The sequence below is a fragment of the Magnolia sinica genome, chromosome 7 (assembly GCF_029962835.1).
Source record: "Magnolia sinica isolate HGM2019 chromosome 7, MsV1, whole genome shotgun sequence".
NCBI lineage: Eukaryota > Viridiplantae > Streptophyta > Magnoliopsida > Magnoliales > Magnoliaceae > Magnolia > Magnolia sinica.
In genome coordinates this window covers 37,581,281-37,608,768 of record NC_080579.1, presented here as the reverse complement: position 1 = coordinate 37,608,768, position 27,488 = coordinate 37,581,281, and the positions used below count along the sequence as shown (strand labels likewise).

Genomic DNA, 27,488 nt, shown 5'->3' with positions numbered 1-27,488 from the left:
TAAAGTAGAAGAAATATTTAAAAAGAAAAAAGCATTATAAATATCTTCCAATAATAAATGAGTTATTTCATACCAGTATAACAATTGTCAGCCTTCACTCTACTTTCATATCTTATTCAGTGTGGCGAGAACAAGGACACTTGCAGAAGTGATAACAGGAATAAAGACATTATTTGAGACAAAATCAGGAAAAAATCCTTTCTTAACAAGTGCTCCTGTTATAGGAGCAGCAAATTTATACAATACATTCATAAATCCTTTGCCTTCAAATCCCATATTGAGGATAACATTCTTGATTATATTTGGCAAATCGCCAGGCTTCTCTTTGTAGTTCTGCAACACAAATCAATATAATTTTCATCAATATGTTATGTAATACAATATTACTTTAAAAGCATCCAATGATTGGTAACATTAGATTATATCGTAGTCAGCATATCCTATAAGTAATTGTACATGGTAGAGATTGATTGTGATTAGACATGAAGGGATGCAGGTCCCATTATGTGATACATAACAAGTGCCATATTGTTGCGTTGCTATTATACCATGTATACACAGTATTCAATCATGCATTTTTTTTAAACCATTAATTTATCACTATTTTATTTCATGATGGTGACTAGCATTCCTACTACTTTCCCAAGCTAAAAACCTACCCTATTGGAGGCAGGCACACTTGGTCATTGTGATTGTAAAAGTCGGTCATCATATTGTGCGTTGTTATTTACATTAAATCAGTATTTATCGCTGGTCAAATTTCTCATAGTTTAATCCTACCCTGAAGGAAGTTAGTCCATTTGTTTTAGGTTTCATTCGAGTGGCTTGAGTTTTGCTAGAATACATCCTCATCCATTGCAATAGCATACACACGGAGTTTCATGTTGGATCAGGGTCCTTTTCAATGGCCAAAAAAAAAAAAAAACAAACTCTCCAACTTTGATTATTCAAATGTTTAGGAGATCATCCATATTCAAGGGAAAAGATTCAAATGATTGAAGGGTGGAAAATTTCCAATCTAAGAGTTCTCATTCTATCCCCTATACAAGATGAGGCCCATCATATAAATGGTATGGATCATTGAAATATAACCCTACATCCAAAGGCTAAAATACCTTGGGGGTGTATCCTTGCAAACTCAAGTCACTTTTGAAAACTCAATGGTTGAATTGTTTTAGTGGAAGAATACGTCTACATGACTCATGGGGGTATGGGTTTATGGATAGCAGTGAAGAGAGATGATAAGTAGTTGTAGGATAGTTATAGTTCTTTTCACAAGTATCTGTTCTGACACTCGTATTTAGTGAATTGGGTTTGAAAAAGGAATTTGTTGAAATGACATTGGTCAGAAGATATAAACTATCCATACATCCATATATATGCATTTCTTTTGTATCCATCTATCATCCAAGCAAGGATGGGATGGTCAGGATTCTTTGATGAATGTAATTCTTCAAAACCATGAGCAATGCATGATGGGCCCCAATAAATAAATCTCTCAAATTGTTGATTACGCCTATTTTTCAATAACTGGTCTTCACCTTCCATTTTATTGGCTACCAATAAGATGGTTAGAATCTTCCAGTTGGTGAGATTTTTGTGTGGTGGTGCATGGAGTGTGCATTGGACCTAATGGGCTGTTAGGGTTGATTGATTAAACTGTGTGAGTGCCTAGATGCAACTAGGAGCACTGGTCATTTCCCTATGTTGGAATGGTATTTGAACAATTATGATGTTTATACACTTGATGTTTAATACACTAGATCAGCAAGTGTGGCTCATCTTCCATATAGGGTCTTGGCGTAACCCCTATCAGCTCATCTACTTGGAGAAAAATTCTCTCGCTTTAAAGCAATCTTACCCTTGTAAACATTACAATTCTAACCAATGGGGGTTCTCATCATTTGGTCAAAACCTCACCAATTTTTTCATACAGCTTAATACACTAGGAAAGTGAGGAGGAAACTCTCCCTTTCTCACTATGCACAACCTTCTCCATTCTGTTCATTGGGTTTTTTCTCAAGGAAAGATGAATAAAAAATGTTTGGAAATAGGTTTGTATCCATTGGTCTTTCCTAAAAAGAAAAAGATGGATAACGAATGTACTAGAATGGCTTTGAGGAAGCATACTATTCTATGCATATTATTTTTGTTTTGCCTATAGCTCATTTACTAGGACTTCTGAAGCAATGGCCAACTCTCGAGTAACTTCAGATTTCAGTATTAGGACTTCCACAGCAGGTGAAGGATCGGTAAGCCAGTCTTTCAGATCTCGATTGAAAAAGAATCCTGTACAAACCTAGCTGAGTTGTCGATCATGGCACTCTTCAAATGCTTGAAAAAAATCCTCGATTATGGCAAGAGGGCCTCAAGGAGGGCAGACGAATGTTTGTAAAGGATGATTGGTCCCCTACAAGTCCTCCAGAGCCCTTCAAGCTAGTGAAAAGGGAAAGGGATGGTTTGTCTCACAACACCAGACAGGAAGCTCTTAGCACATTGGACCTGAGGTGGGCCAGTGAAAATGAAGATGATCAAGAGGAGTTAGGTCACATGGAGTGACAATCTGATGGTGGGTCAGCACCATCATGATTGTTTTCGGAATGGGGGTTGGGGGTGAACAGGGGTGAGATGGAAACAAGAACTGAAGACATCAATCATCGAGATCTAGCTAACGACCAAGATGATGATGATGATGATGATGATGACGACAACGATCTTGCTAACAACCAAGTAAAGAAAGACGAGCCAACATCAGCTAGGAATGGAATGATGGTGGTTATCCAACATCAATCAATTGGGGATATAGGTTGGCAATGCACCAGGAGAAAGGGATTAGAGAAAGGCCAAGGCAATGGATTGAGAATTTGAATGTACCTGGAGTTCTAAAGGCCTTCAACAACAATAATAAAGCGATCTGTTTTGCTTGGAAAGAGGAGGAGATGGATCTAGGTGCATAGATGGTATACATAATAAGGTATTCAAAAGGTTCTTTGAAACATCTCTCACTTGTCCCTCTCATTGCAGTTTTAGGGAATAATGTACTGAAATAGTTCTTTTACCAATAAAAGAATTTGGTAAAAGAACTATCCGTAGCTGAATATTTTAGTGATGGGTAACCCTTTTCATGCAGACTCTGGTTCAAGGCTTTTCAGCTAGTCGTTGCTTGCTGGCGCGTGGGACTTTTTCAGCTCCAATAGCGTAGGGTGACCAGGCCAGGCCGGGTCTGAAAGGCTTTGATGACTCAATGGTGAATGTTAGGGAAATGAGAGCGAGGGGAAGAGGGGGTAGCCCTGAACCTGATCATCCAATTTGCTCCAACAGACATGCATGGTTCAGTAGTTAAAGCAACTTTGCCACTTTCGTGTGCCCATCAGATGGTAACTGTAAGACCCGTAACCTCATGAGACCTTCCGTACGCTTCAACTTCCGCACCAGCATGTTTCGGATGGATTGGATCGACGAGTTTTGATCGTGACCCTATTTTTGTACCACAACACCCTGAGAGTTGTACCCTAGCGACCGCGCGGGCACTACGATTCCAACGCCACATGGCATGCCCCATTGCGATCCCTATATTAGAAGTTGCAGTTTTGGCACAATCCGAGGTAGGTCGTGTAATATATACGGGCTCCACTTGCACAAATCTCGATGTTGTCAAATCGATCAAATCCACCAATTATCCTATCAATCCATCAATCATCCCATCAATCCATCACCAACGACCCCCATCACCTTTTTTCCTTCCCCATGAAAACGAGGCTCCAAAGGTCAACACTCATCATTCCTCTTTTTCTTTTTTTTTTCGTCCCCTTTTTACCCTCTCTCACTTTCTAAAATCCCCTCCCTATTCCAAATTCTCTACCACAAAGCCTCCCTACATATGAATATTTTCATTCCCATTTTTTTCTAAGAATTTGAGAAAAGAGAGAGAAAAGAAAGAAAGATTAGGGAGAGATTAAGAGAAAAGAGATAGAATTTGAGAGAGAATTAGGGGAGATTAAAAGGTTAAAAAGAAGGGAGAAGAGAAGAGAGATTAGAGGAGATTAGGGGTGGAGAGGAGCTTGATGGGCCATCCGATCACCGATCCGATCATCCTTCGCTGTGAGTGCATGGCAGGATCAGAATCCTTAATTTCTTTGTGATTTATCTATTTTTGGTTGGCCCATAAGGGTTGGACCCATCCTGATCGTGTATGGTATGTATGGTGGACCCCATAGTGGCAAGGGGCCACTCCGATGGCCGGATCTCCTTCCCTTGCTTCTTCTTTCCATTCACTTTCCCTTTCTTTTCCTTTGATGATGTTGTGGGGCCAACAAGTGGGCCACATTGTTGGAGAGCGTGCTCTGCAAACTATCACAACGTGGACCACCTTGTATGGCCCACCATGATGTTTATTTTCCATCTAACATATTTATTAGATCACACATTTGGATGGTGGAAAAACGCTAAGATTTAGTTAATCCAAGGCTTCTTGGGGCCACTTTGAGTTCTTCAATTTGATGGACAATTCGGATCTCTCATGTGGACCCCACCCACATGTCCATTTCAACAAAAAATATATATATACAATAAAGAAGTCCAGACACTGGACGTGCTCAACGTCAAAGACGCTGGAACAGTCCAGCGTCCAGACGCCATTAATGCATGGAGGAAGAATGAGGCCTCCACTCATGGGCCCCACCATGATGCATATGTTTCATCCACTCCGTCCCATTTTGGCCATTGAGCCCAAATCATAAGCCGATCCATATCTCAGGTGTTCCACACCATAGCAAACCAACAGGCTGAAAAGCTCAGCATCATTGACGCCCTCTACATGAGCTAGAAGAGTGGGTTTCCTCATAGGACTCACTGTGATGTATTTCTTAGATCCACACCATCCATACGTCTCCCGGATTATGTTAGCCTTAGAGCCCAAAACAATCAGGACAATCCAACCATCAGGTGGACCACACCAGAGGTGACGGTGGGGCTAGGAACACCCCTCACGCCAACCATGCGGACGTGGGTGGGGGGCGTCCCAACAGTGGACCCCACCTTGATGTATATGTTTAATCCACGTTGTCCACCATCTTCTCCAGATGATTTTAGGCCATGGATAAAAAAATGAGACATATCCGAGTCTCAAGTGAACCACACGGAGAGGAACAATTCCTGTATGTTGAAACCTTCCAAGGCCCACCATGGGGTCCCTGTTTGTCCAAATGAGCCCAAATCATGGCCATTGGCCTCCAATCCAGCTGGCTTACGCAGTGGACGGGTCAGATTATCCACATGAGGCCCCCCTTGATGTTGTGTCCAAACAAAAATGCACACACACACAGATATATATATATATAAAATTTTAAAACCCAAAGGGTGGCAGACGACCACCAGGGCGTGGAGTGGGGGCCCACTCGTGGGACCCACCATAGTACATGTATCTGATCCAAGCCGCCTATCTATTTTGACAAATCATTTTAGGCTAGGAGCCAAAAAATTTTGGCTGATGCAGATCTCAAGTGGGCCACGTCGTGGGAAACAATGAAGGCAATGATGTCTATTGTTGAAACCTTCCTTCGGCTTCTCTGATATTTATTTCCCAGCCCACCAAGGCTATGGGGCCCATTTCAAGGTCCCACTTGTAGAGATATGTTGGCTACCCTACTGTCCATCTTTGTAGGGGCATGGGGCTTGGATTTAAGTGGGCCACATTGTGAAAATAGAGTGGTTGAGTGCGTGCCATTGGAAATCTTCCTAGGCTCACTGTAATATTTAATTGTTATCCAACCTGACTGAGAGACCAGCCTTGGTTCCACCTTGATATATATGTGTGTTCTATCCAAACTGTACATATGTTATGTTATCTCCATTATCTGTGCAGGCCCAAGTATGGGGCCGATTCTAGTCTCAAGTGGGCCATGCCACATAGACCTTTACATTTCTAGTGGGGCCTGTCATCCGGGTTCCACTTTCTGTATATGACGTGCGAATTAAGGTCGATTATCACTTGATATGTTTGATAACATGCTAACGTACTTGGCCTGATAGGACACACTAATAGCATGCTTAGTGTAATGGTATTATGCCCAGTTATATGCCTATACGCATCATTTGTATGCATGTTATGGATGATGATTGATCATAACATACGCCTTTCGACTTGAGATACTTAGGGAACCCCATATGAGATAGGGTTGCCCCACGTGATAGCACAGTACGCGCAAGTTTGGTGCATGTCTTAAATAGTATGACTCATGCATTTCGTATCTTGTATGTCATGATCACATTACACCCTAGTGACATTAGGGTTGTGGCCTCAACAGGCATATTGTGGATTACCAGATTGGATACAGGAAATATATGTTCTAGCATTAGGATGCTATGGATGTCATTGGGTGAAAGTCCCTAAACCCTTGCAGTACCAGTAGGATATTTCAACGTCGAGATCGAATGGATAATATGAGCGTTTGAGTGCCAAATACCAGTATGCCGTGTCTCCCACTGTGTCGTAGTCGGTTGAAAAGGGGGTGTGACCTTATCCGCCTGAGGGTAGAGGGATGCAAGCTAGGTTGAGTCTGACCAACTTATAAATGGGTCCGCTATTGGCTAGCAGGGTGGGCATTGTCATACCACTAATAAGGTAGATAGTAAGGTCTATTCCACTCACTTGGTCCTGCGCGCGATGGGGCGACAGCCAGTGTTAGAGTGTACTAGACCCCGGTGATGTTTCTAGATACAAACCATATTGATACGTGGACTAGTTGAGAATTGGCATGTTTGCGTTACATCCCTAGCATATGACATTCGGCCATGTAGGCCTTGCATTGCATAGCCTTAGTAGGGCTAACATCATTCATGAACTTGGCAACTTAGCCCTCCATCATCTTCCGCATACTCTGATATCTGTATTATCGTCATATGCATTTTGCGCGCACACACACACTCTAATGAGCTTCGTAGGAAGCTTATGCGTGTTTGTTTATGTTGCAGGTGATGCTAGGGCGTATCAGTAGCATTGAGCCCGGAGCATAAGACTGTTCTTTTGAGTTTTGATTACATCTTGTATTTCCCTCCCAGCATTGTACTCAAAGATCATATCAGTGGATATGTGGTGATGATGTTATTTTGTGACTTGGGTACACTTATGGTTATGCTCCTTCAAAAAAAAAAAAAATCACCCTGAAAATCCTCCTTGTAGGATCCTAGGATCGAAACCTGGCATATGCGAGCTAGGAGCCAAGAATGGGTTACTACGGAGGCTATCGGCACTGAATTCGGCGGCTGGGAATTTAGTGAGCCTGATTCCTGAGTTTGGGGCGTGACAATAACCCTTTCAGGGGTTCCTTAGGGATCGATTAACTCTGCGTAGATTGACTGAATGCAGAAAGAATTCCACTAGCGGGCGATCGTATTTTTCACAGGATTTCTCGTTACTCATGTCAACATTCTCACTTCTGATATCTCCAGGTGTTTTCACCAAAAACCTTCCCTAATCGACAACACGTCTAGCTACTGACACTTGAAAAAGCAGCTTTCAAGGTCTCGTCGCTTGGGTGAATCACTTCAATCCTGATACATTTTCAGTGACATGGAGCTAGACCAATGAGCTGTTACACTTTCTTCAAAGGATTGCTACTTCCAAGCCCACCTCCTAGTTGTTATCGCTCAATCACTTCCTTTTCCACTAAGTGATTGGTTAGGGACCTTACCGTATGATATGGGTTGTTGCCATCTCGACTTTAGATCTTAGCACCTAACAAGTCTATCTGTACAAACGATGACGACTTGTATTTAGAGTTTCCCTGGGGTTGGTAAAGCAAAATAGGGTCCACCCTAGCCCATTGAGTGCTCTACCTCGAGCCATCGACATTATACAATCTATTAAAATAGATTTCGCAGAAAACCGGCTATATCCGATCTTGGTTGGCCATTCACCCCTAGCCACAAGTCATCCCTGTATTTTGTCACATAGGTGGGTTCGGTCCTCCAAGGTCTGTTAGAGCTCTCTTCAACCTGCTCATGGCTAGATCAATCGTTTTTGGGTCAAATAGGAAGAACTAGAAGATTCCACTTTTGGAAAGTGCCTACACCTAATGGCTTAAGCCGCGGTTCCCATTTCCTCATTGACCCATCATGCGAAAGGTACGCCATTAGAGTGAGTGCGCCCGCTGGCTCTAAGCTATGCTCCTTCAACTAATTGTTCGGATTGGATCTCAAGTTCTTTATTAGACTCCCTAAAGAGGGTTCTTTTCACCTTTCCCTCATGGTACTTGTACACTATTGGTCATTGAGGAATACTTAGGCATCAAAGGGTGGTCCCCCTTTCTCACATAAAAGCAATCGGAATTATAACACTTGCATTCGAACCATAAATAGTTGAAGAAGATGAACTTGGACATGTCCAATTTGATCAATTGATTACACCATCTATAAGGTCTGGCGGAACATATCATGGACCACCGTGCAAATGTTGCAACAAATGAATGGTCCCATCAATTTGAACATTGACCTTAGGTTCTACAGTCATACATTTTCCAAGCCGATATGAGATTAGATTTTATAACTAATCGACTCTTCAGAATCATAAGTAGTTGAAGAAGATGAAACTAGACACATACAATTTGATCAATTGATTACACCATCCATAAGGATTGGTGAAAGATATCATGAATGACCCCATTGATCTGAACATTGACCTTAAGTTCTATTGTCATACATTTTCCAAGCCGAAATGAGATTAGATTTTATAACTAATTGACACTTCAAAACCATAAGTAGTTGAAGAAGATGAACTTGGACACGTATAATTTGATCAATTGATTACACCATGCATAAGGTTTGGCAAAACATATCGTGGTCCACCATGCAAATGTTGCACCAAATGAACGAACCCATCGATTCGAACATTGGCCGTAGGTTTTATAGTCATACATTTTCCAAGCCGATATGAAATTAGATTTTGTAACTAATTGACTCTTCAGAACCATAAGTAGTTGAAGAAGATGAACTTGGACACGTATAGTTTGATCAATTGATTACACCATACATAAGGTCTGGCAAAACATATCATGGACCACCATGCAAATGTTGCACCAAATGAATGATCCCATTAATTTGAACATTGACCTTATGTTCTATACTCGTACATTTTCCAAGCCGATATGAGATTAGATTTTATAACAATTGACTCTTCAAAACCACAAGTAATTGAAGAAGATGAACTGCACACTCATATTGTTAATTGGACTTATTTCATAAATGATCTTGATCATCCTTTTCTTAATATTTTATTTGGATGGTTAAAATCATTTGATTAGTGTGATTTCTACTTGGTAGCCTATCTAGTATGTGCTAAACCCTATTGCACATTGTAGAGTAAATGATTATGTACATGTGTTTGTGCAGGGAAAGGGAAAGGATTCTTCACCTCGAATGCATCCCTCAGAGTAGTGGTGTCCGGTACACGTAATTGAGTGCCTCCCCATGTTCCTTGTTCATTTCCCTATCAACAAGCCAATTCAATTACTCGAATTAACATCAAGTGCTGTATGAAATAGTATTCAACACCATTATTTTCCTTTTATATATAGAAGTAGATTATGGTTAAATAAGATCAGTTAATTAAAAGGAACAGAGTCTACACTTACATCTAATGTTTTTTAAGTCGACCACTCTTACATTTTCCAAAGAATTGTCTCACTGAGTGACTCCCAAATCAGGGTTTACAGGCTAAATCGGTTTAGAACATAGCCGAGTCGAGTTGCCAAGTTCTACTTTTTTTTAAAGGCAATCATTTATTTATATGACGAAGCTATTTACAAAATACAAAGCAGATCAACAAACTGGAAAAGAAAAATTAGAATCAAAATATTGGAGGTGCCCTTGTTTGTCAATATACGTGAATGTTGAGTCCTAGTGTCAAGTGAGCCCCATATGAAGACTACAAGACCAAGACTCATCAAGTTGAAGAAGTTTGAGTGCACCATACGAGTATAGTAAGCCTCACTTCCCAAACCAAACCCTATCAGGTAAAAGTCCCACTTGGAATAAATCTAAACTTGCCTAAAACCATCTTTGTAAAACCCTTGGTAAGCTTAGATTAGAGTTCATTTAAAGCCTATGGAGATAGAAGCAAAATAGGAAAATTTCATGTTCTGTCGATTGCATTGCAATCAAAGTGCAATCAAGATAGCTTTGATGACACAAACACTTGTTCGATGGCATCAAAATAGAGCCTTGCAAATCCAGCAACCAACCATGAAAAAGCTGGATATATTCAATGGAATCGAAGGCAGTTCGATGCAAAGTTCTGATGACATCGATATAAGGCCTAATATCTCCAGCAAGATTTGAAATACTCTAAGTATACTAGATGCAATTGAATCACTTTTGATGGCATCGAAGTAAGTTAGTCGATGGCATCGAATACAGTTCGATAGCATTGAAAAGAGGACTAGTTTGTCTAGTGAGCTTACAAGGAAAATCATATATTCTCAATGGCATCGAAGGCCATTCGATCACATCGGAATTCAGATTTCGATGACAAGGAAAGGATGTTTGATGGCATCGAAATATGGACCAAACTATCCAGAGTGTTTTTATAGGAAAATCTATTTTACACTCGATGGCACTGAAAATAGTGCTCAATATGTCCAGCAACCAAGTGATATTTTCAAAGGAAAATCATAGTGCAGAAAGTCGATGCAATCGAAGACCCTTCGATGCCATCGACAACGACAGATTTCTGCCTATTTTTTTACCGTTGGGATTTGACTCTATATCAACACTTGGGTTGCTTCTCGGATTTTTGAGCGAGTATTGAAAAGAACTTTGAGAGAGTTATTGCTAAAGTTATTACACTTACTCTCAAGTCATTTTTCTCATAGGAGTTTATCATTCAATCTATGGCTTAAAGGCATTTATTGGTATATTCATAGCTTGGATTGAAGAATTAACTCCGGCCTTCATTGATCATCCAGTAGCACTTTTTAATGGCAAATCATTGTGCTGAGATCTTTAAAGGCTTAGCTCATGGGAATCTTCTCTAGATCTTAAATGCATATATCATTAACTAGAGTAAATCAACCATACCCTAAACCCAACAACCTCGGTACCTCAATTAGAGCATCTAAAAGCGGTTGCGATTCAAGGGAGCTGAAGACTCTTCAACACTAGGAAGATGTTCAACAACATGTGCTGAAACGGGGTTCACTCACTTATAAGTTTAATAGTCCATTGAGTCTGAAGCCATTTTCTTGTGTAGGATTGCGATTCAAAGTTTGGGTTATCAAACTCACTAAGACCTTTCGTAGGCCTCCTATGGGAGAATACATGGTGTCCTTGTGTAGGGCATATAAGTTGCCTTGTGTAGGCATATAGGTTGCCTTGTGTAGGCCCTAGAAGTGTCCTTGTGTACGACCTATTGCCTTGTTTAGGCATAAAATTGCCTTGTGTAGGCATAAAGTTGCCTTGTGCAGGCTCCTTGGTTTAACCTTGGTAGGTTGTAATGGTTTATGAATAACCTGATTTAAAACCATTGAATAGTGAAATTCGGTACACTCATGGGTTAAATATGTTCGTCGGGAGTGGAGTAGGCACATAGCCGAACCACTATATATCACTGCGTTTGAATGAATGTTTGTAAATGTGTTTTTGTTATTTGCTGCTATGTTTAAATTATACACATTATAAATTTGATAAAATGCAGCTGAGATGAAGTTCACTATGTCAGTTTTTGTGTATACATTAATCCTGCTTGTTATTGTTTAAAGAACTTAATTTCACGTTAAGTAGGATTAATAATTTTGAAATATCCTATTCACCCCCCTCTAGGACACTCGAACATAATTTCGTACTTCAATTAGCGGTTTAGTAGCAATTTCACAGATATCCCACCACCACTGAACTAGATGCCTAGCCCTAATGGAACAAGCTAAGACCAGACTCGTCCCATTCCTGAAGCAACAGTGCTTCTTTCCTCCCAAAGCGCCCGCCTCTCCCCCCCCCCCCCAAACACACACACACACAATGCCAAGCCAGGATAAAATGCTCCATGGAGCTAAGAATCACCCACAATACACACACAAAGGAGGAAGAAGTTATCCCCATAAGACTTTTGCAGAAGGACATTGGAGATGGACCATAGATTCCTCAGCTTTCTTGCACATGATGCACACATTTGTGAGAGGCAAATTCCTTCGATGTAGATTGTCCACTATTATAAATTTATTGTTTCCAACTGGCCAACCCAAGACCGCATATTTGGGAGGAGCCTTGCCAAACGTGAGCGGTGTGGTGAGGCAAGGATTCTGAAGAGGAGCCTCTGAATAGCCTCTATAGAGATTTCGTAGAGCATCAGATGGATTTCTCCGTGAACCATATAATGGTATCATTTACCCCGCCTCGAGCTTCGCGGAATTGAGTAACCTTAAGAGATTAGCGAGGTCATTGGCTTCTTCATCTGAGAATTTCCTACAACATGGCAGGACCCATTTCATTTCCTATTTGGCTATTACTGAAAACCATTGTGCGACCATGATTTGTGATGAAGGGGAGGTTCGCACCAACCAAGGAAATGCGTCTCCTAAAGGCTTGTACCTAACTAGATGTTCTCCCAAAAGCGAATCCTTTCCCCCAAAGTCACCCCCCAAAAAAAAAAAAAAAAGAACTTCTCAAATGAGCCACCAATTTCCACAAATTTGAGGCTTTATAAATCGAGGAATCCTAAGTCCACCATCCCCCTAGTTGACGACCATATTTCCTCTTTATAAACATTTCCATAAAGAATTGATGCTTAATCTAAACCTCCATAGTCATTTAATGAGGAGAGCTTCATTTGTCAAATCTAAAGGCATAAGGTCGGCGCCTCCTTTATCCGAAGGCTTGCTTGCATACATCAACCCATTTCATGAAATTTATAATTGTCTGAAGCTCCTTGCCATAAGAAATCCTTTCTTTTCCAATTTGTTCAATATCGATTTCGGGCAACGAAACAAAGATATAAAGTAGACTGGAAGGTTGGACATTGCTTTCTTAATTAACGTCAATCTGCCACCTATGGAGAGATGCCTATTTTTCTAACTTGAGAATTTTCCTTTCTACTCTTTTGTTAACTTTATGACGCATGACCGATGCATGAACTAAGTAACACGTGAGATCAAATAACCGAATTAAGATATTTAACAAAAAAAAACACAAATGTCGCTATATTCATCACAAATATCATGAAAATCAAAAGAAAATCATGCATTATCCTGACCTAAGCTACCAACTTTGAAACACAAGATCATTAAATTAAAAAAGAAACTAGAATCTAATGGATGTAGGGACATTCAATTAGCATAAGGTATAGTCTATTTCAAAATAAGAAACTTAATACAACCTAGGGTAAAAATTAGGGTTTGGGTAATTTGGGAAAGTAGGAAAATTAGGAAATTTAGGTTTAGGGTTAGGGTTTCGGGGATGGAAGAAAGGGGTTTTGATAATGATGATGAGAAACCAAAAGGGGCAGGTGGGATTCATACGTGTGGCCATACGGTCGCACGTGTGGCATGGGAGGATGGGTTTAGATCGGTTATGAGTTGGATTGTAGATGGGTATGAGAAAGTTGGATTTGGGAGAAGACGAAGATTTGGGATGGGAGAATTAAGAACTTGAAGAAAATACCTGGATGTGGGAGAAAAGAGAAGATAGTGTGAGGATAGATGGAGACCCTGCACCTCCGTTGATGAAGATTAGCCTCGCACCAATCTTTCTTCCAAATCACACGAAAGTATCTTCAAATCGCATGAAGATGGGAGAAGAAAGCAAGAGCTTCTCTCTTTTTTTCTTTTTTCTTTTTTTAATCAAAAAGTCTAATGGGAGAGAGGTCACACGCCCCCCTCTTTTTATAGATCCAAGAAGTTTCAAAATTTACAAAAATCCCCGTCTTGTGAATTTTAACGAAAATAGCCGTAGTCTAAATAAAATCAATTAAAACACTCAAAATATGTCCAAATATCCAAATATAAAATAATCAAAAACTAAATCTTAAAATAAGATGAAGTCTAAAACTGATGTGGACGATCGATGATCAATGGCCCAATCATGCGATCCATGGGATCTAATGGTCAGATCGTCACATCCCTCCGATCCAACAGTGTAAATCACTTCATAAAGCATCCCATGTGCATCTTCCCAGTGTGGGGTCTTCTAGATGCTCGCAGATGCACATGGGGTCTTCAATACGATCATAGGTACTCACCTAACCACAAGGAAATTGGCGTGGCCTGCCTCCTCCTCTAATATGTACGTAAAGGTGTATGTGACGTGATGTTCTCATCACTTTATCCCATAGGTTTTCATCGGCTTGCCTATGCATAATGAGAGACTCGAGTCCCCAAGTTTTAAACTATAATCTATTTTAAAACTAACTAATCATCTTGATTTTTGAGATACATAGTGAGCAGCTTGGATCTTACATACATAAGCATCTAGTCACGCTTGAAAGGCAAGCACCCAAAAGGTTTAATGGATCAAGGGCTTGGTATTCTAGAGTGGTAGATTAGGCATACACTACAATATTGGTGTTAAGACAGCTCCCCTAGTGTGCACATGGCATGCTCCTCAAATACATACTGCCCAAACAGTGTGAGCCACTATAGATGGGTGAAAACCCAAAAATTTACACTGCAAATATCATGTGGCTCATTGGTAGACATGGACAGGCTAAAAAATGTAGTAAATATTGCAAATTAAATGAAACAATGTCTATTAATCAAAGGCCACAATTATCTAATCAATATGTTTATGGAGATAATAAGATCTACTATTTGTTTTTTTTAAAATAAAAATAAAAATTATTTAATGTATATATCACGTGTACAGTAGGCATCAATTAAAAAACTACACTGAATAAATGATCCTAAGTGCCTTATATATGGCCATCAAATGGATGGTCAAAATGAAAGTTCGTTACTAGCCCAAAACTAACCAATCGACACTTATCAGTCTGAGTATGGGACTCCTTAGAGCCATAGCCCGTTCAAAATAAGGGCAGCATTTTTTACCATACAAATTGTTTTATACATCCTGCATGCACACAAGCCTAGTCCAGGCTTATAAGTGTCCATGATGACAGACATGGACACCAAGAGAGAGATGACAACAAGAACATTTACCTAGAAAGAAAGAAACATCAGACAGAAGCAAATTGGATGACCAGAAACTTCGCAACAGCATGATTTTCTGGTCATACCCCAGCAATGGTGGGTCCTTTTAAGATCTATAGTCTGGATTAAGAAACTTTGGCCCAAGGTGTTCCGTATCCATTATGATACAACCGTAAAGGCTGATACATATAGTTAACGGCCGTGACCATTATGCGATACGAGGGTGAAACAGGGCAATTGATTTTTTGGAACCATATCAGCCGTTATGGGGCTGTATCAGCCGTTATAGGGCATAACGGTCAAAAAATGACCATTTCTTTTCTATTTAAATCCATTTTTCTCATCATTCTTTTTCACTTTTCTCATTCCAAAAACTTTTTAAGATTATTCTACAGCAAATTCCAACCACTTTGACTATAGTTTTTTTTAAGGATTAAAACCATATATTGAAGCAAATTGGGAAAATATAAGCTCCGAGGGCCATCTTTTCAGAAAAAAAATGGAAAAAGTGGTATTTATACTTCTTTCTTCTTCTTTTTTTTTTTCCACATTTTCTAGTTCGAATGGTTGATTGTGATATATAAATATTAAAGACACATAACTATGCTTATTAGTTCACCAAACAACCAAATAAAACATTCTCACCAAAGAGTGGACCGTTACTCTACTATAAACATTTTCTAAACAAAAAATGAATTCATATTTGGAATATTTACATTATTCTAGCTTTTCTAAATATTTTTTTCATATTTTTTCAAGCAATTTTTTTTTCCAACCGTCACGGGGGACGTAACGGTCGTTACGCCCCCATATTGGCCGTTATAGCTGATGCCCGTATCGGTAATGGTGGTGAATGCCGAAATGGAATACCTTGCTTTGGGCCCTAGTTCTATGGACTGGGTCTTATCTGAACACTATTCACTCTGCGAGACTGTAAATCCTTCAGTTGCCTAATGGCATTTAGATCCAATGCACTTAAGCTCAACAAACATTGAATTTGATAAGAGATCCATGGATGTTTGCTTTTATGAAAGAATTCATTCACTTTCTACACCATTTCTAGTGGAGTTTTTTCTCAAGCAATGAGTTCCATGACATACCCAAAAGTTGGGACTTCCGTGTTCTACAAAACTCAAGTTCCACAGTTTTATTTTATTAATGGAAGAATGATCTGACACCCCCTACTTGTAAGCATTGGGTCCAAAAGGCCCTGTCTTAATTTATATATCAAAACAGCTCTCAGATTTGAAGATGGGTATTAACGAGCCCCCAATGTCTAATTCTGTTAATCAAGTAGCATATTTGCCAATGCAGTGGAGCATCATGAGAATCCTACCCCCTCTGGGATCTAACCTGTTCATGTGATGATGTCCACCATTTATCGGATGTGGACTGAAAATCTAGCTGATAGGCTTATCAACTTAGCCAAAGCTTCATGAGGAAAATGAATGGTTAAAAAGATTGACCAAAGATCAAAATTCAACATCAGCATGCGGCCTACATGATGGTGAGATTACCCTAATTTTTGAGACATGTCACATACATTCTAGGTCCGCATGAGGAACGACCTGGACTTCGTGATGAAAAGGATAAGCTCGATCGACCCTGACTCTTTACAAAGTAGGGGGTTATTTGATACTCTTGTTCTCTGGCAGAGTGGGATAGTTGATAGACAGGCACTAAGAAGTACATGTGGCATGTAGGGTTATTTGATACTCTCATTCTCTGGCAGAGTGGGATAGTTGATAGACAGGCACAAAGAAGTACATGTGTAATGCATTTCCGCATATTAAACCGTCAAAATTGCAATTGAGAGGCCATCACCACAAAATGAAGTTTATTGAGAAAATTTAAACTTTGGTTAATAAACATAAGTTTATTGATTCAAATTGTTTACTAGTTGTTCATTTTAACCGTCAACCAATGTCCACCTATTTTCCAATTAGCAAATCGTATAGTTTGAATTTGGTTTATGATCCATCCATGTGTACAGTCTTAGTGAGTGTGTATCAACCATCACATTCTGCTAGTACAAATGCTTCTCCCCTACAAAATAGATAGCTAGGTATGATACAAAAAGGATTCGAATTGTCAAGAACACCTGCTCCACGCACTGGGTAAAAGCATTGGGTGGTATATCAACTGCTATTATCCATAAGGCGCTCCTATCCACGCTTACCATAGATCCAAAATACAAATGCCAATCTAAAATTCAGAAGGCAACCCATTGGAAGGAATGCAACATCATGCCTAAAACCTCCAAGTTCACCTTGTGCGGCCTACCCAAGTTTTGAATCAATCTGATTTTTGGAAATTGGAGTGTCCATTCATCTTTGTAGCACACTTGATGAACAGGTTGGATATAACATACACACCATGATGGCTTCCAAATGAAAACCTGTGGTTGGTTTCCTTTCCCCATAGTTCCATATGGTTTGGCTCACCTGAGTTGTGGATCAAGATAATTTTTGGCCTATGGGCATCTGGTGGACCAACTGGATGTCCCACTACCCACTGCATAAAACATGTGCTGTAGAGGATTCCCCTCATTATACAATGGTCAGACTGAGACCTAAGAGTTAGTAGCTGTGCAGTATGTATGGATTCTCATCTAGATGAAGAGGCCCATGGTTTAGCGATCGATCGAAACATCAATAGCATTGGCCCCGACCATGTGTGGCTCATACACAAAAGATCCCTGAAGTTGGAAGTTCATAGCTATGGAAATTTTGCCCTTGTATTGGTTGAATATGAACTGTGCTTGACTTTTAACATCAAGCAAGGGAAAATCTAGAATGAAAATTATTAAAATAGTGCATTTTAACAGTGAGGGCTCTTTATTACCAAACTTCAAAAGCTGGGGCCTTTCTGGGTACATTAATAAGGAGTGGGATTCTTTGGTTCCAAAATTATGAACATGGGTGTTTGGTCACTCTCCCTTTTGTTATTGTCCATAATTATAGTTCACACACCCTATAGGATGTAATTTACCCATCCTCTGTCATGACAACCATCATCAGTTCATCACGTACTCAACCACTACAAAAGTAGCACCGCACAAGCATTCTTCAAAGGCCAATTAATGGACAACTACTCATAGAGACTATTCGTTCTGGCACAATCTAAACTTGAATGGCCCAATTGAATTTTACTTGGGTTGGGTCAGGTTGGTTTGGCTGGGTTCTAGTTTGATCAGCCACGTTCTTATTCAACCTTAACCAGACTCGCCACAACATGAACATGCATGCTCAACCCAACCAAACAGAACATGGATTTTACCCACCTGAATATTCATAATGTGCAACCAAACCATCCATGTTGTGATCTTCAAACTAATGTCTCACATCTGGGGCCACATGGCCCCACTTGTATTGGACAAGTGAATCAACTCAATGAGGTCAGCTGGGTTGGAGTGGCTAAGTTGATTAGCAAACCCAACTGAATCCAAAAATTCAGGCCATGCTAAGTCAGGTTCAAGGTGGCTTTATGAAAATGGGTTGGGCTCTATTTGATGAGGTTAGGTAGTAAAGTAGGTGGGGTTGGATTTTAAAAATTGAATTGTTTAGGTCAGGTTTGGGTTGACTCCAATCCTAGCCAAGCCAACCGGAGTTGCACCCCTGATTTGCAGGCCAATTAAAGTGTTAAATTAATTGAACAATAGCCCTATGTGTCCATCATTATTACAGGTATTGGGTGAATGCTTGCCAATCAAGGAGGGGCATATGTACTATGGAGGTCTGGTAGACAATGCCTAATCTATCAAAATTAGTGTTTTATAGCTATGTTATGTAGCGTGCAGCATAAGCTATGTAGCATTGCTTAGCCTTAATGCTATGTAGCTCATGAAAATAGCTTAAATCTCGTGTGGCCTACGCTATGTAGCACTCAAAGTATTGGTATTGCTACAGGTTTCGCTGGCCGGAGATACATAAACAATATCGATATCTCCGATAACCGAAAATGCGGGAAAACATTAGGGAAACATGGGGAAAACGATGGCATTTTTCAGTGGAACTTCAAGAGATGCTAAAATACACATATTTGCATATTTAGGAATAAAAATTTTGCAAAAAGAATGCATACATAATGAGTTTCCATTTTATGGGGGCCTAAATGCATGTGCTATCATAAGAAATTAGTCCAACCATCCCATCAATCCCATTTATCCATCCAACCTTCCAACCTTCCATCCAAACATCCATCGATATTTTAGAATTTGTATAATTGAAAATATTGGTGATATCGATACATTGGCGATACTTAGCGATACATCTCCAATACCTGAGATTTCTGATACTACCCATTGTTATCATTATCACTATCGGTGTTATCAGTATCACCGAGCTAGAGATACGGATAATATCAGGGATATTTCAATAATATCAGGGATACTGTGAACAATGGTGTTTAGTAAAATAATATAAGTAACAATATCAACTCAGTTTCATTGCTCGTTCTTTACTTTTATACTTAATCATTGCCCTTTCCTATTACTTTAGGTTGCATTTGGTTACACAAAATGTCATGAAATTTTGTTAAATTTCATTATTAATCAGTCTAATTTGGTGTAGAATATTTGAAATTAGTAAAACCAAGCACAACCTTAATTAAAAATATGGAGGTAGCACGTAGCTTACGCCTCACGCTTCAAAGGGGTGAACACTACACTGCACTGGTCAAAACAACTGCGTTTTTGCCCAAATGAATAAATGAAAACTAAGGAATTTAAAAATATGATAGAAAGAAGGGGATAGTGAGATGTTACTGGACAGCTCGGCAGACTTCTTGGTAAAAGATGCTCAGCTCATCTTCAAGCTTTTGCTTAGAACCATCGCCAATTTTTTCTAGCTTCAAGTGTGAAATCTTCTCATCTATTTCTTTGCAGTATTTTTTTTATAATGCTAGGCATTGTATTATCTTTCTTCTCTGCATCTCCTGCATATGATTAACCAGATGCAAGTGAATAACTCATGGTATGGACATATTTCAAACTTTTTTTTTAATCACATTCATTCCTGTTTGTCCCAATCAGGTGAGCCATTTAATTAGAGAGAGAGAGAGAGAGAGAGAGAGAGATACGACATGGCTACTTCAAAGGCTTAACACAACACGTGTGTGCAATATCTAGGATGCTTATAGGCTGTACACAGGGTGCATGTCCTATATTAAAAATCAAGCTGGCCCACTCTTCTAGTGAGTAACATGTGCACATCGAATGTTGATCATTGGTTACAATTTTCTAGTCACCTTTTTCTCCCTACATGTGTGGGCCACTTGAGAAATATGTTGTTAAAGCAGACATAGCAAAAGAGAGATTGTTCCATTTTTTTTTTTGTAATTTTATAAAATAAACAGGTGGTTAGGCCTAACCAACTCCCATTGGGCTTGGGCTCCAATAGTTTTCATCATTGATGAGTACATCTTCTTTTGTTGGTCTACGTATTACATCTTAGTCAATTAAGCATGGTATTAAAAAATGGTTACATTACGGCCGTAAAGGCTGTTACATAAAAGAAACTCCTATCATGCGATACGGGGGGTCCGTTATGAAAAAATGAACTGTTTAAGGGGCCAATATCCAATACAAGCCGATAAGAAAGGCCCCATTTTGAAAATTTTTATTTTCAATTTTCTTCTGTTTCTCCACTTTGAGTGGAGCTTAGAAACTAATTTAAACTAGATATAAGATTGAGTGGGATTTGATAAATCAATGTGGAGTGGACCATGTTGGAAAATATCAAAAGAGGTACACTATCAATTCTTTCATTTTTTCCATCTTCATTTTGTTGTACTTGTATGTAACAAGCCCTAACCCACCAAATCATGCTTGGCTTGTGTTTGAAGCTTAAATATAATTATTACATAACAACCTATAATTGTGTCATGAAGTCATCATTACTCATATGTAGACTTATGGATTTAATTATATATTAATATTAGATATTTAGAAGCCTATATATAGGAGTTTTACTAATTTGGAGTCAATCTCAAGTTGATAGTATCAGGTAGCATGAAATAACATTCTTACAAAAGAATGGCCCACTACACCATCAAATACAAGTTCAAAACTAGAAACAACTACATGTTTGGGATCCTAGCATTCTTTCTAAAATTTTCCAATATAAATATAGGCTAATGCTCAGCTGTGCACCATTCCACTCCTCACAAGTTCTCGTGAGAGCTTTTTGAGAACTCATCACACATGATCTCTCTCTCTCTCTCTCTCTCTCTCTCTCTCTCTCTCTCTCTCTCTCTCTCTATATATATATATATATATATATATATATATATATATCGAACATTATAAGTCTGTAACGACCATTACAACCCGTATCTTAACGGTCACATGGTCGGCCGTTATGTCGGCCATTATCATTACCAAATTGATGCAAGACTATTAAACACTTGCTCTAAAAGCTCGAACTGATAGAGAGTGGCGAACTGTTGAGGGTCAAATATTGCATATCAAACCCCAGTTATTGCCTGGATTTATGAACATGGTACTGTTTAACAACCCAATTTAATTGTGTTTATGCTGCAAGGTGTGTTTAGGAGCATGAACTGAAACAGGGTGCTAAAAGCATGAAATTAACGCTCAGAAGTCACCAAGGCAAAGGACAAACTCCAGAGGACCAATATCATGGGATTTGCATGCCAGAGATCCAAGGAAATTGAGAAACTGAAGCTCAAGTGGCCTGAATGTCAGCCAGAATGCAAGATCACAAGGTTTCCATTATCCGTTTGGCTCAAAAATTCATACATGGACTGAGGACCATAAATTAACCGTATATATCGAAATTCAGCCGTTGGATCCTTGTGAAAGTGTCCCAACGGTCAAATCAGCCAACAAAATCCTGGATTTGGGGCCCGCCTGGTATCTGGATATACTCCAGTTTTGGTCCCAACAGTTTAAATGTTATGAGAAAAGAGATGGACAGAGCGGATTTCTTACACGCATCAAGGTGGGACTCATTTGTGTGAGAGAGAGTACACACTGGATGTGCACTCACATCACACTAAGCCAAACACACAGTTTGACTGCGTTTGACCCGCGCCCGCCTAACTTCCAAACAGAGAACGGAAGGTCTCTGTTTCCGTTTCGCAGGGCCGTCCGCTGATCCATCAATGGCCCACCATCATCGTGAAAATCGATGATCGGATCCGTTCATCATATTTAGAGGCGGGATGTGACTGTCACCTAGGTGAAAATTTTCCAAGAAGCAGCATGTATCAGATTTCAACCGTTCAAACGCAGGACAAACGGTTGAGTGAGAATTTTGTGGGCCACACCGAAAAAGATCTAAAATCATCCATATTCAACCTATTTTTCGAGGGGAATCCAGTGGACGGACTGGATTTTCCATATGGCAGTGATCAAGGGCCCACCGACTTCAACAGTGTAAGGATTACGCATTACACGCGTCTGAAGACCCGACCGATCCGGGCCGTTTTACAGTCGTGGTTAGGATCGGTCCGACCATCTGGACTGTCCAAAATTCTCCTAAGGTGGGACCGACCATAGCCAAGACGAATGAACGTCTCAGATCTCGCATGTGCGGCCGCGATGTTGATTCCAAAATGCAAGTCAGTGCTACGTTATCTATTGTTGCGTATCACTCCGCGAAAGCCTCCACCGACAGCAGTAACGTCAGTTCCTTGCAGCCGACCTTCCTACCGCCCTTCACAGTTATAAAGAGAGAAGAAAGGAGAGAAGAAAAAGGCACCGCTGGGACATCAAGAGAGAAATAGAGAGTAGTTTCTATTTTCTGTTTTCTTATGTTTTTCTAAAATCTGGTCCAATCATGTTGGGCTGAACCTCTTGGCTAGGGCTAAGAGGTGAAGCTTGTAGCGTGATGGGGAGACCTTTTGCTTGTGTCTTTTGTTTAGACTGAACTGATGTTGATTTTAGTTTAATTAAGGGAATGTTTTTAGTTTTTAATGGTCTGTTGTGACTAAAATTACAATGGGTCTGTGATAGCTTTGAGCATGTTCCTTTCCTTTTTATGTTTATGACATCAGGAAGCCCTGTTGTTCACCATCGTCTCCTGGGCATGGTCGGATGACGATACCCTTCCTAACCTTCATATATTGTTGATTAGTTGGTAATTAGTTTAATTCTGTTGTTTACTTTGTCTCCTGGGCATGGTTTGGTGATGGAATCCATTCTAATTTATATACCTTTCATCTCTTGAAAACTATACTAAAGGAAGTTCAGTATTGATTTCCATGGTTACACTCTTCAATTGGATGAAGATGGGACTCTAAGTCCAATTGAGTTCTTGAAGCAGGCATAAGATCTCCCTGATCTCTACAAGTGGATCCTCTGAATCCCTAATTTCCTAGCTCTGAATTCCTTAAGTTTTAGATTAGTATTTCACCATTATTCCTTAAAATCATTCGATTTAGATTTCATCTTAATCTATTTCTAGTTGTAGTGAGTTTCAGATTACGTACAAGTTTTAGTCTCTTGGGATTCGACCTCGGTCTCACCAAGTTTATTACTACATCACAACCCTATACTTGGGGAGTGAACATGAACCAATCCCTTTATCTCATAACCCAAGCCTCACAGCGCATGGGTTAGGAACTCGGCCGAACCCCCTTGTGGGCCCCACTTCACATGGGTTTCCGCTTCACACGGGTCACCCACCCCAATTGTGTCCCCACATCCCACAAGCTACCCCTGGTGAGGAGTCTCGAACACGAGACCTCCCGCTCTGATACCACTTTGATGCATGACAATTAACCACTTGCTCTAAAAGCTCGAATGATAGAGAGCGGCAAATCAATCTTTTTATCTCATAGCCCAAGCCCCACATCACATGGGTTAGGACCTCAGCCGAACCCCCTCGTGGGCCCCACTTCATATGGGTTTCCGCTTCACACGGGCCACCCACCCCGAGTATATCCCTACATCCCAAAGGCTACCCCATTCAAGGCCAGTAAGAAAATGCCCCTATGTTACAAATACCTTACAATTAAGTTACATGCATATTGGACACATCTACCCCATGGTTACAAAAATGGATAGGAAGGACATCCTCATAATTTGAGGAGTCATGTGGTATTGCCCGTAGTCTAATTTTTGGGAGAAGAGATGCTAATTGATTTGAAGGGAGAAAGGTCACTCCAACTTGGTTGATCGACAAAGTTATATAGTGGTTGAAGGAGGCATGGAGCATGATTTCCTCCATGCAAGAATGCTCATTCTTGAAAAACCTCGCATTGTCCTCTATGGGAATTTGACGTAGCCGGTTTGTTTTAAAGAAGCCGATAGTGTCGAAGTGGGAAAGGCCTAGGGAGGGCTGGGTAAAATTGAATGTGGACGGATCCTCCCGTGGCACTTTGGGTCAAGGGGGAGGTATGTGTCCAAATCATCAAACATTACTGCGATATTGCTACAAGCATGGTGGCAAAAGCTAAAACTTTTAAGTGATGGACTAAAAATATAGAATAGCCATGGCCTAAAAAAAACATTGAAATTGAAAGTGATTCAAAAGTAATTTTGGATGGCTTGCTAAAGAACTCTAACCCCCTTGAACATTTCACATTGGTGGCTTGAGGTAAAAGAAAATTTGCCATGTTAAACTATATTGAGTCACGCCTGCCAAGAAAACAACACAAAACATATAAAGTTTGAGGAACTTCCTAAAGAAATTAGAGGTTGCTTGATGTCAATAAAGTAGGGATTGCATATATTAGGACCAAAGAGTCTTTAAGTTTTCTCTCATTCTTTGATGTGCATATGGTTTTTCAACCACACATACACACACGTACACACACACAAACTCAAAAAAACACAAAAGAATTTAGGTGTATGCACTGTTTTTCTTATCAACATACACCTTAGTAGCCCTGCCCACTTACATAAACATCATTTAAGCCTTATCCCAACTAATTGGGATAAACTAAATGAATCCTTTTCCGTCGTTCCACTCTAGCAAGGGCCTTTAGTTAGACCATAGGCTATCAAGTCTTTTCTTATTCTCACTACCTCCAACCATGTCCTTTTGGGCCTTCCCCTTGCTCTTTTAGAGCCTTCAACTTGTACAAACTCACTCCTTCCAATTGGCGTAGTTCTTAGTCTCTGTTGCACATGAACAAACCATCTATGTCTACTTTCCCTCATCTTGTTACCTATTGGTGCGACTCTTGAATCCCCTCAAATGCATTCATTTCTAATTTTATCCTTCCTTGTATTGCCGCTCATCCACTCAACATCCCCATTTCAAGAACACCCATCTTATGGACATGTTGTTCCTTAACTGCCCAACATTTTGTCCACAAAGCATGGTTGATCTTATAGCCATCCTATAAAATTTCCCTTCAGTTTGAATGTTACACAATGATCACATAAAACTCCAGAAGCACATCTCCATTTTTTTCCACCCCACTTGAATTTTATGGGCAGCACCCTTCTCAATCTCTCCACTCTCATGAATTATCGACCAAAGATATCGAAAGTGGTCATTTTGGGAAAATTCTTTGTCAACAGTCTTTACTAATTCCTCGTTCCCAATCTTATTGTAGTAAAATTGCACTCCATATACTCTATTATTAGTCCGAGTAATTTCAAATCTTTTAGATTCTAAAGCACCTCTTCGTAAATCTAGCTTCGTGTTTATGGCTTCCCTCGTCATGTTAATCAAAACTATGTCATCTACAAACAACATACACCATGGGATCTCTTCTTGCAAATGCATTGCTAACTCGTCCATAACCAATGTGAAAATGTACAGGCTCAATGTGGACCCTTGGTGCAAGCCTATAGCAATTGGGAAGTCACTTGTCTCTCCACTAGTGGTCCTTACATTTGTTATTGCTCTCTCATACATATTGTTAATCATGATTCATGTTAATATGTCCTCTTGAAACTCCTTTCTTTACCAACACCCACCAAATTAACTCTCTGGGGACCCAATCATATGCTTTCGGAATGACAATAAATACCACTTGAAGATCGATCCTCCTCTCCCTATATTTCTCCATCAATTGTCTAAGTAGGAAAAGAAAGAAAGAAAAGAAAAGAAGAAAGAAAAAGAAAGAAAGGAAACTCCACTATGTTACCATTCACCGGCCACTGATCTAGATTGTTCAGTAGATGGGACACCTCGTGGATTGGTTATATCCCAAAAATTCACATAACATTAAATAAATGAATCAAACCTCCCAAGTTACTGTTCTTGGACCATAATATTATATAGATAAAGCAATTAGGATCATTGTATTGGTGTAATTTTCAGACTGTGGCCCATCCTTTAGTTGAGACATTGCTTGAATGGTCCTAATTGATTAACACAGGCACAGATTTTGGGATAGAGATGGGGGTACAACATCCTATTCGAGTGTAATGTTGTTATAAAATCTAGACCATCCGACTGATTGGCAATATCTTGAATGGACAGACTAAAATTGACTCTAGTTTCATCATCCTCACCATTTGATCAAGTGTATAACTTCTGAAGGCTCACCAAGTGTCCGCAAAAAGTCCACTAATCTAAAGTTTACGGCATCCATCCACGTGAGCTTTAGACCTAGTCTTGTCAAAGAAGAGTACTATTTATTGCACCCAGAATTATAACCGGTTAGCTCATCAAGAGTGTGAGAGTTAGATAACGGTCATAAAATTGAATTAATAGACTAGTAAGGGCCTGTTTGGCAGACGCCTAAAAATGAGTTCAATCAATTAATTATGTATTAGAGATGAAGGTTGCTGATTATCAAGATTATTTTTAACTGTTACCAGTACCCCCCACAAAAAAAATAAAAATAAAAAATAATTAATCTCTGAATAATACATGATTACGATTAACTAAAACTAAAGGAACTCATATGTGGGCGTGTCTACCAAACAGGCCCGGATTAATGAAAAGATGGAAGTGGAATACCTTTGGTGAGTTTCCCCGCGGATTGGCCCATCTGCCTATGAATTGAATGTGGAGGACCTGATTAAGCGAGCTGGCGGATGAGATGCACGAATTTAAATAGGAAGAGGTGATGATGCCTTCGCTTTGTTGGGGAAAACATGGTATCCCTTGGATGAGAAGCAAAGTCAGAGAGAGAGAGAGAGAGAGAGAGAGAGAGAGAGAGAGAGAGAGAGAGAGAGAGATTGAAGCGAGGCGCACGCATAGAAGATAATAAAAGGAAAAGGAGGGGAAGGAATGAGAATGGAGCAGCGCATCATATCCGAGATTTCAGATGACGCGAAGGAAGCACTCTGAAGAAGATGCCGTGCGTGGTTAGGTGACGGGGAATGCTATAGAAATCTCTCGGATTGAAACATCCCCCGCCCTCGGCCAGCAGAAATCACTCATGTCTCTGCCCACACGCAGGGCCCTATTACATGGATGGTAAAAA

The 27,488-nt window shown here is 39.9% G+C and overlaps 1 protein-coding gene across 1 annotated transcript; it reads right to left on the bottom strand.

The window, feature by feature from the left end:
* Positions 1-27,488, bottom strand: LOC131251295 (uncharacterized). Its single transcript, XM_058251922.1, has 4 exons — positions 27,236-27,488; positions 27,020-27,182; positions 9,410-9,484; positions 1-333 (listed from the first exon to the last, which is right to left on the bottom strand). Exons 1-4 carry the CDS (start codon positions 27,313-27,315, stop codon positions 106-108), a joined length of 546 nt encoding a protein of 181 aa, XP_058107905.1. The 5' UTR covers positions 27,316-27,488; the 3' UTR covers positions 1-105.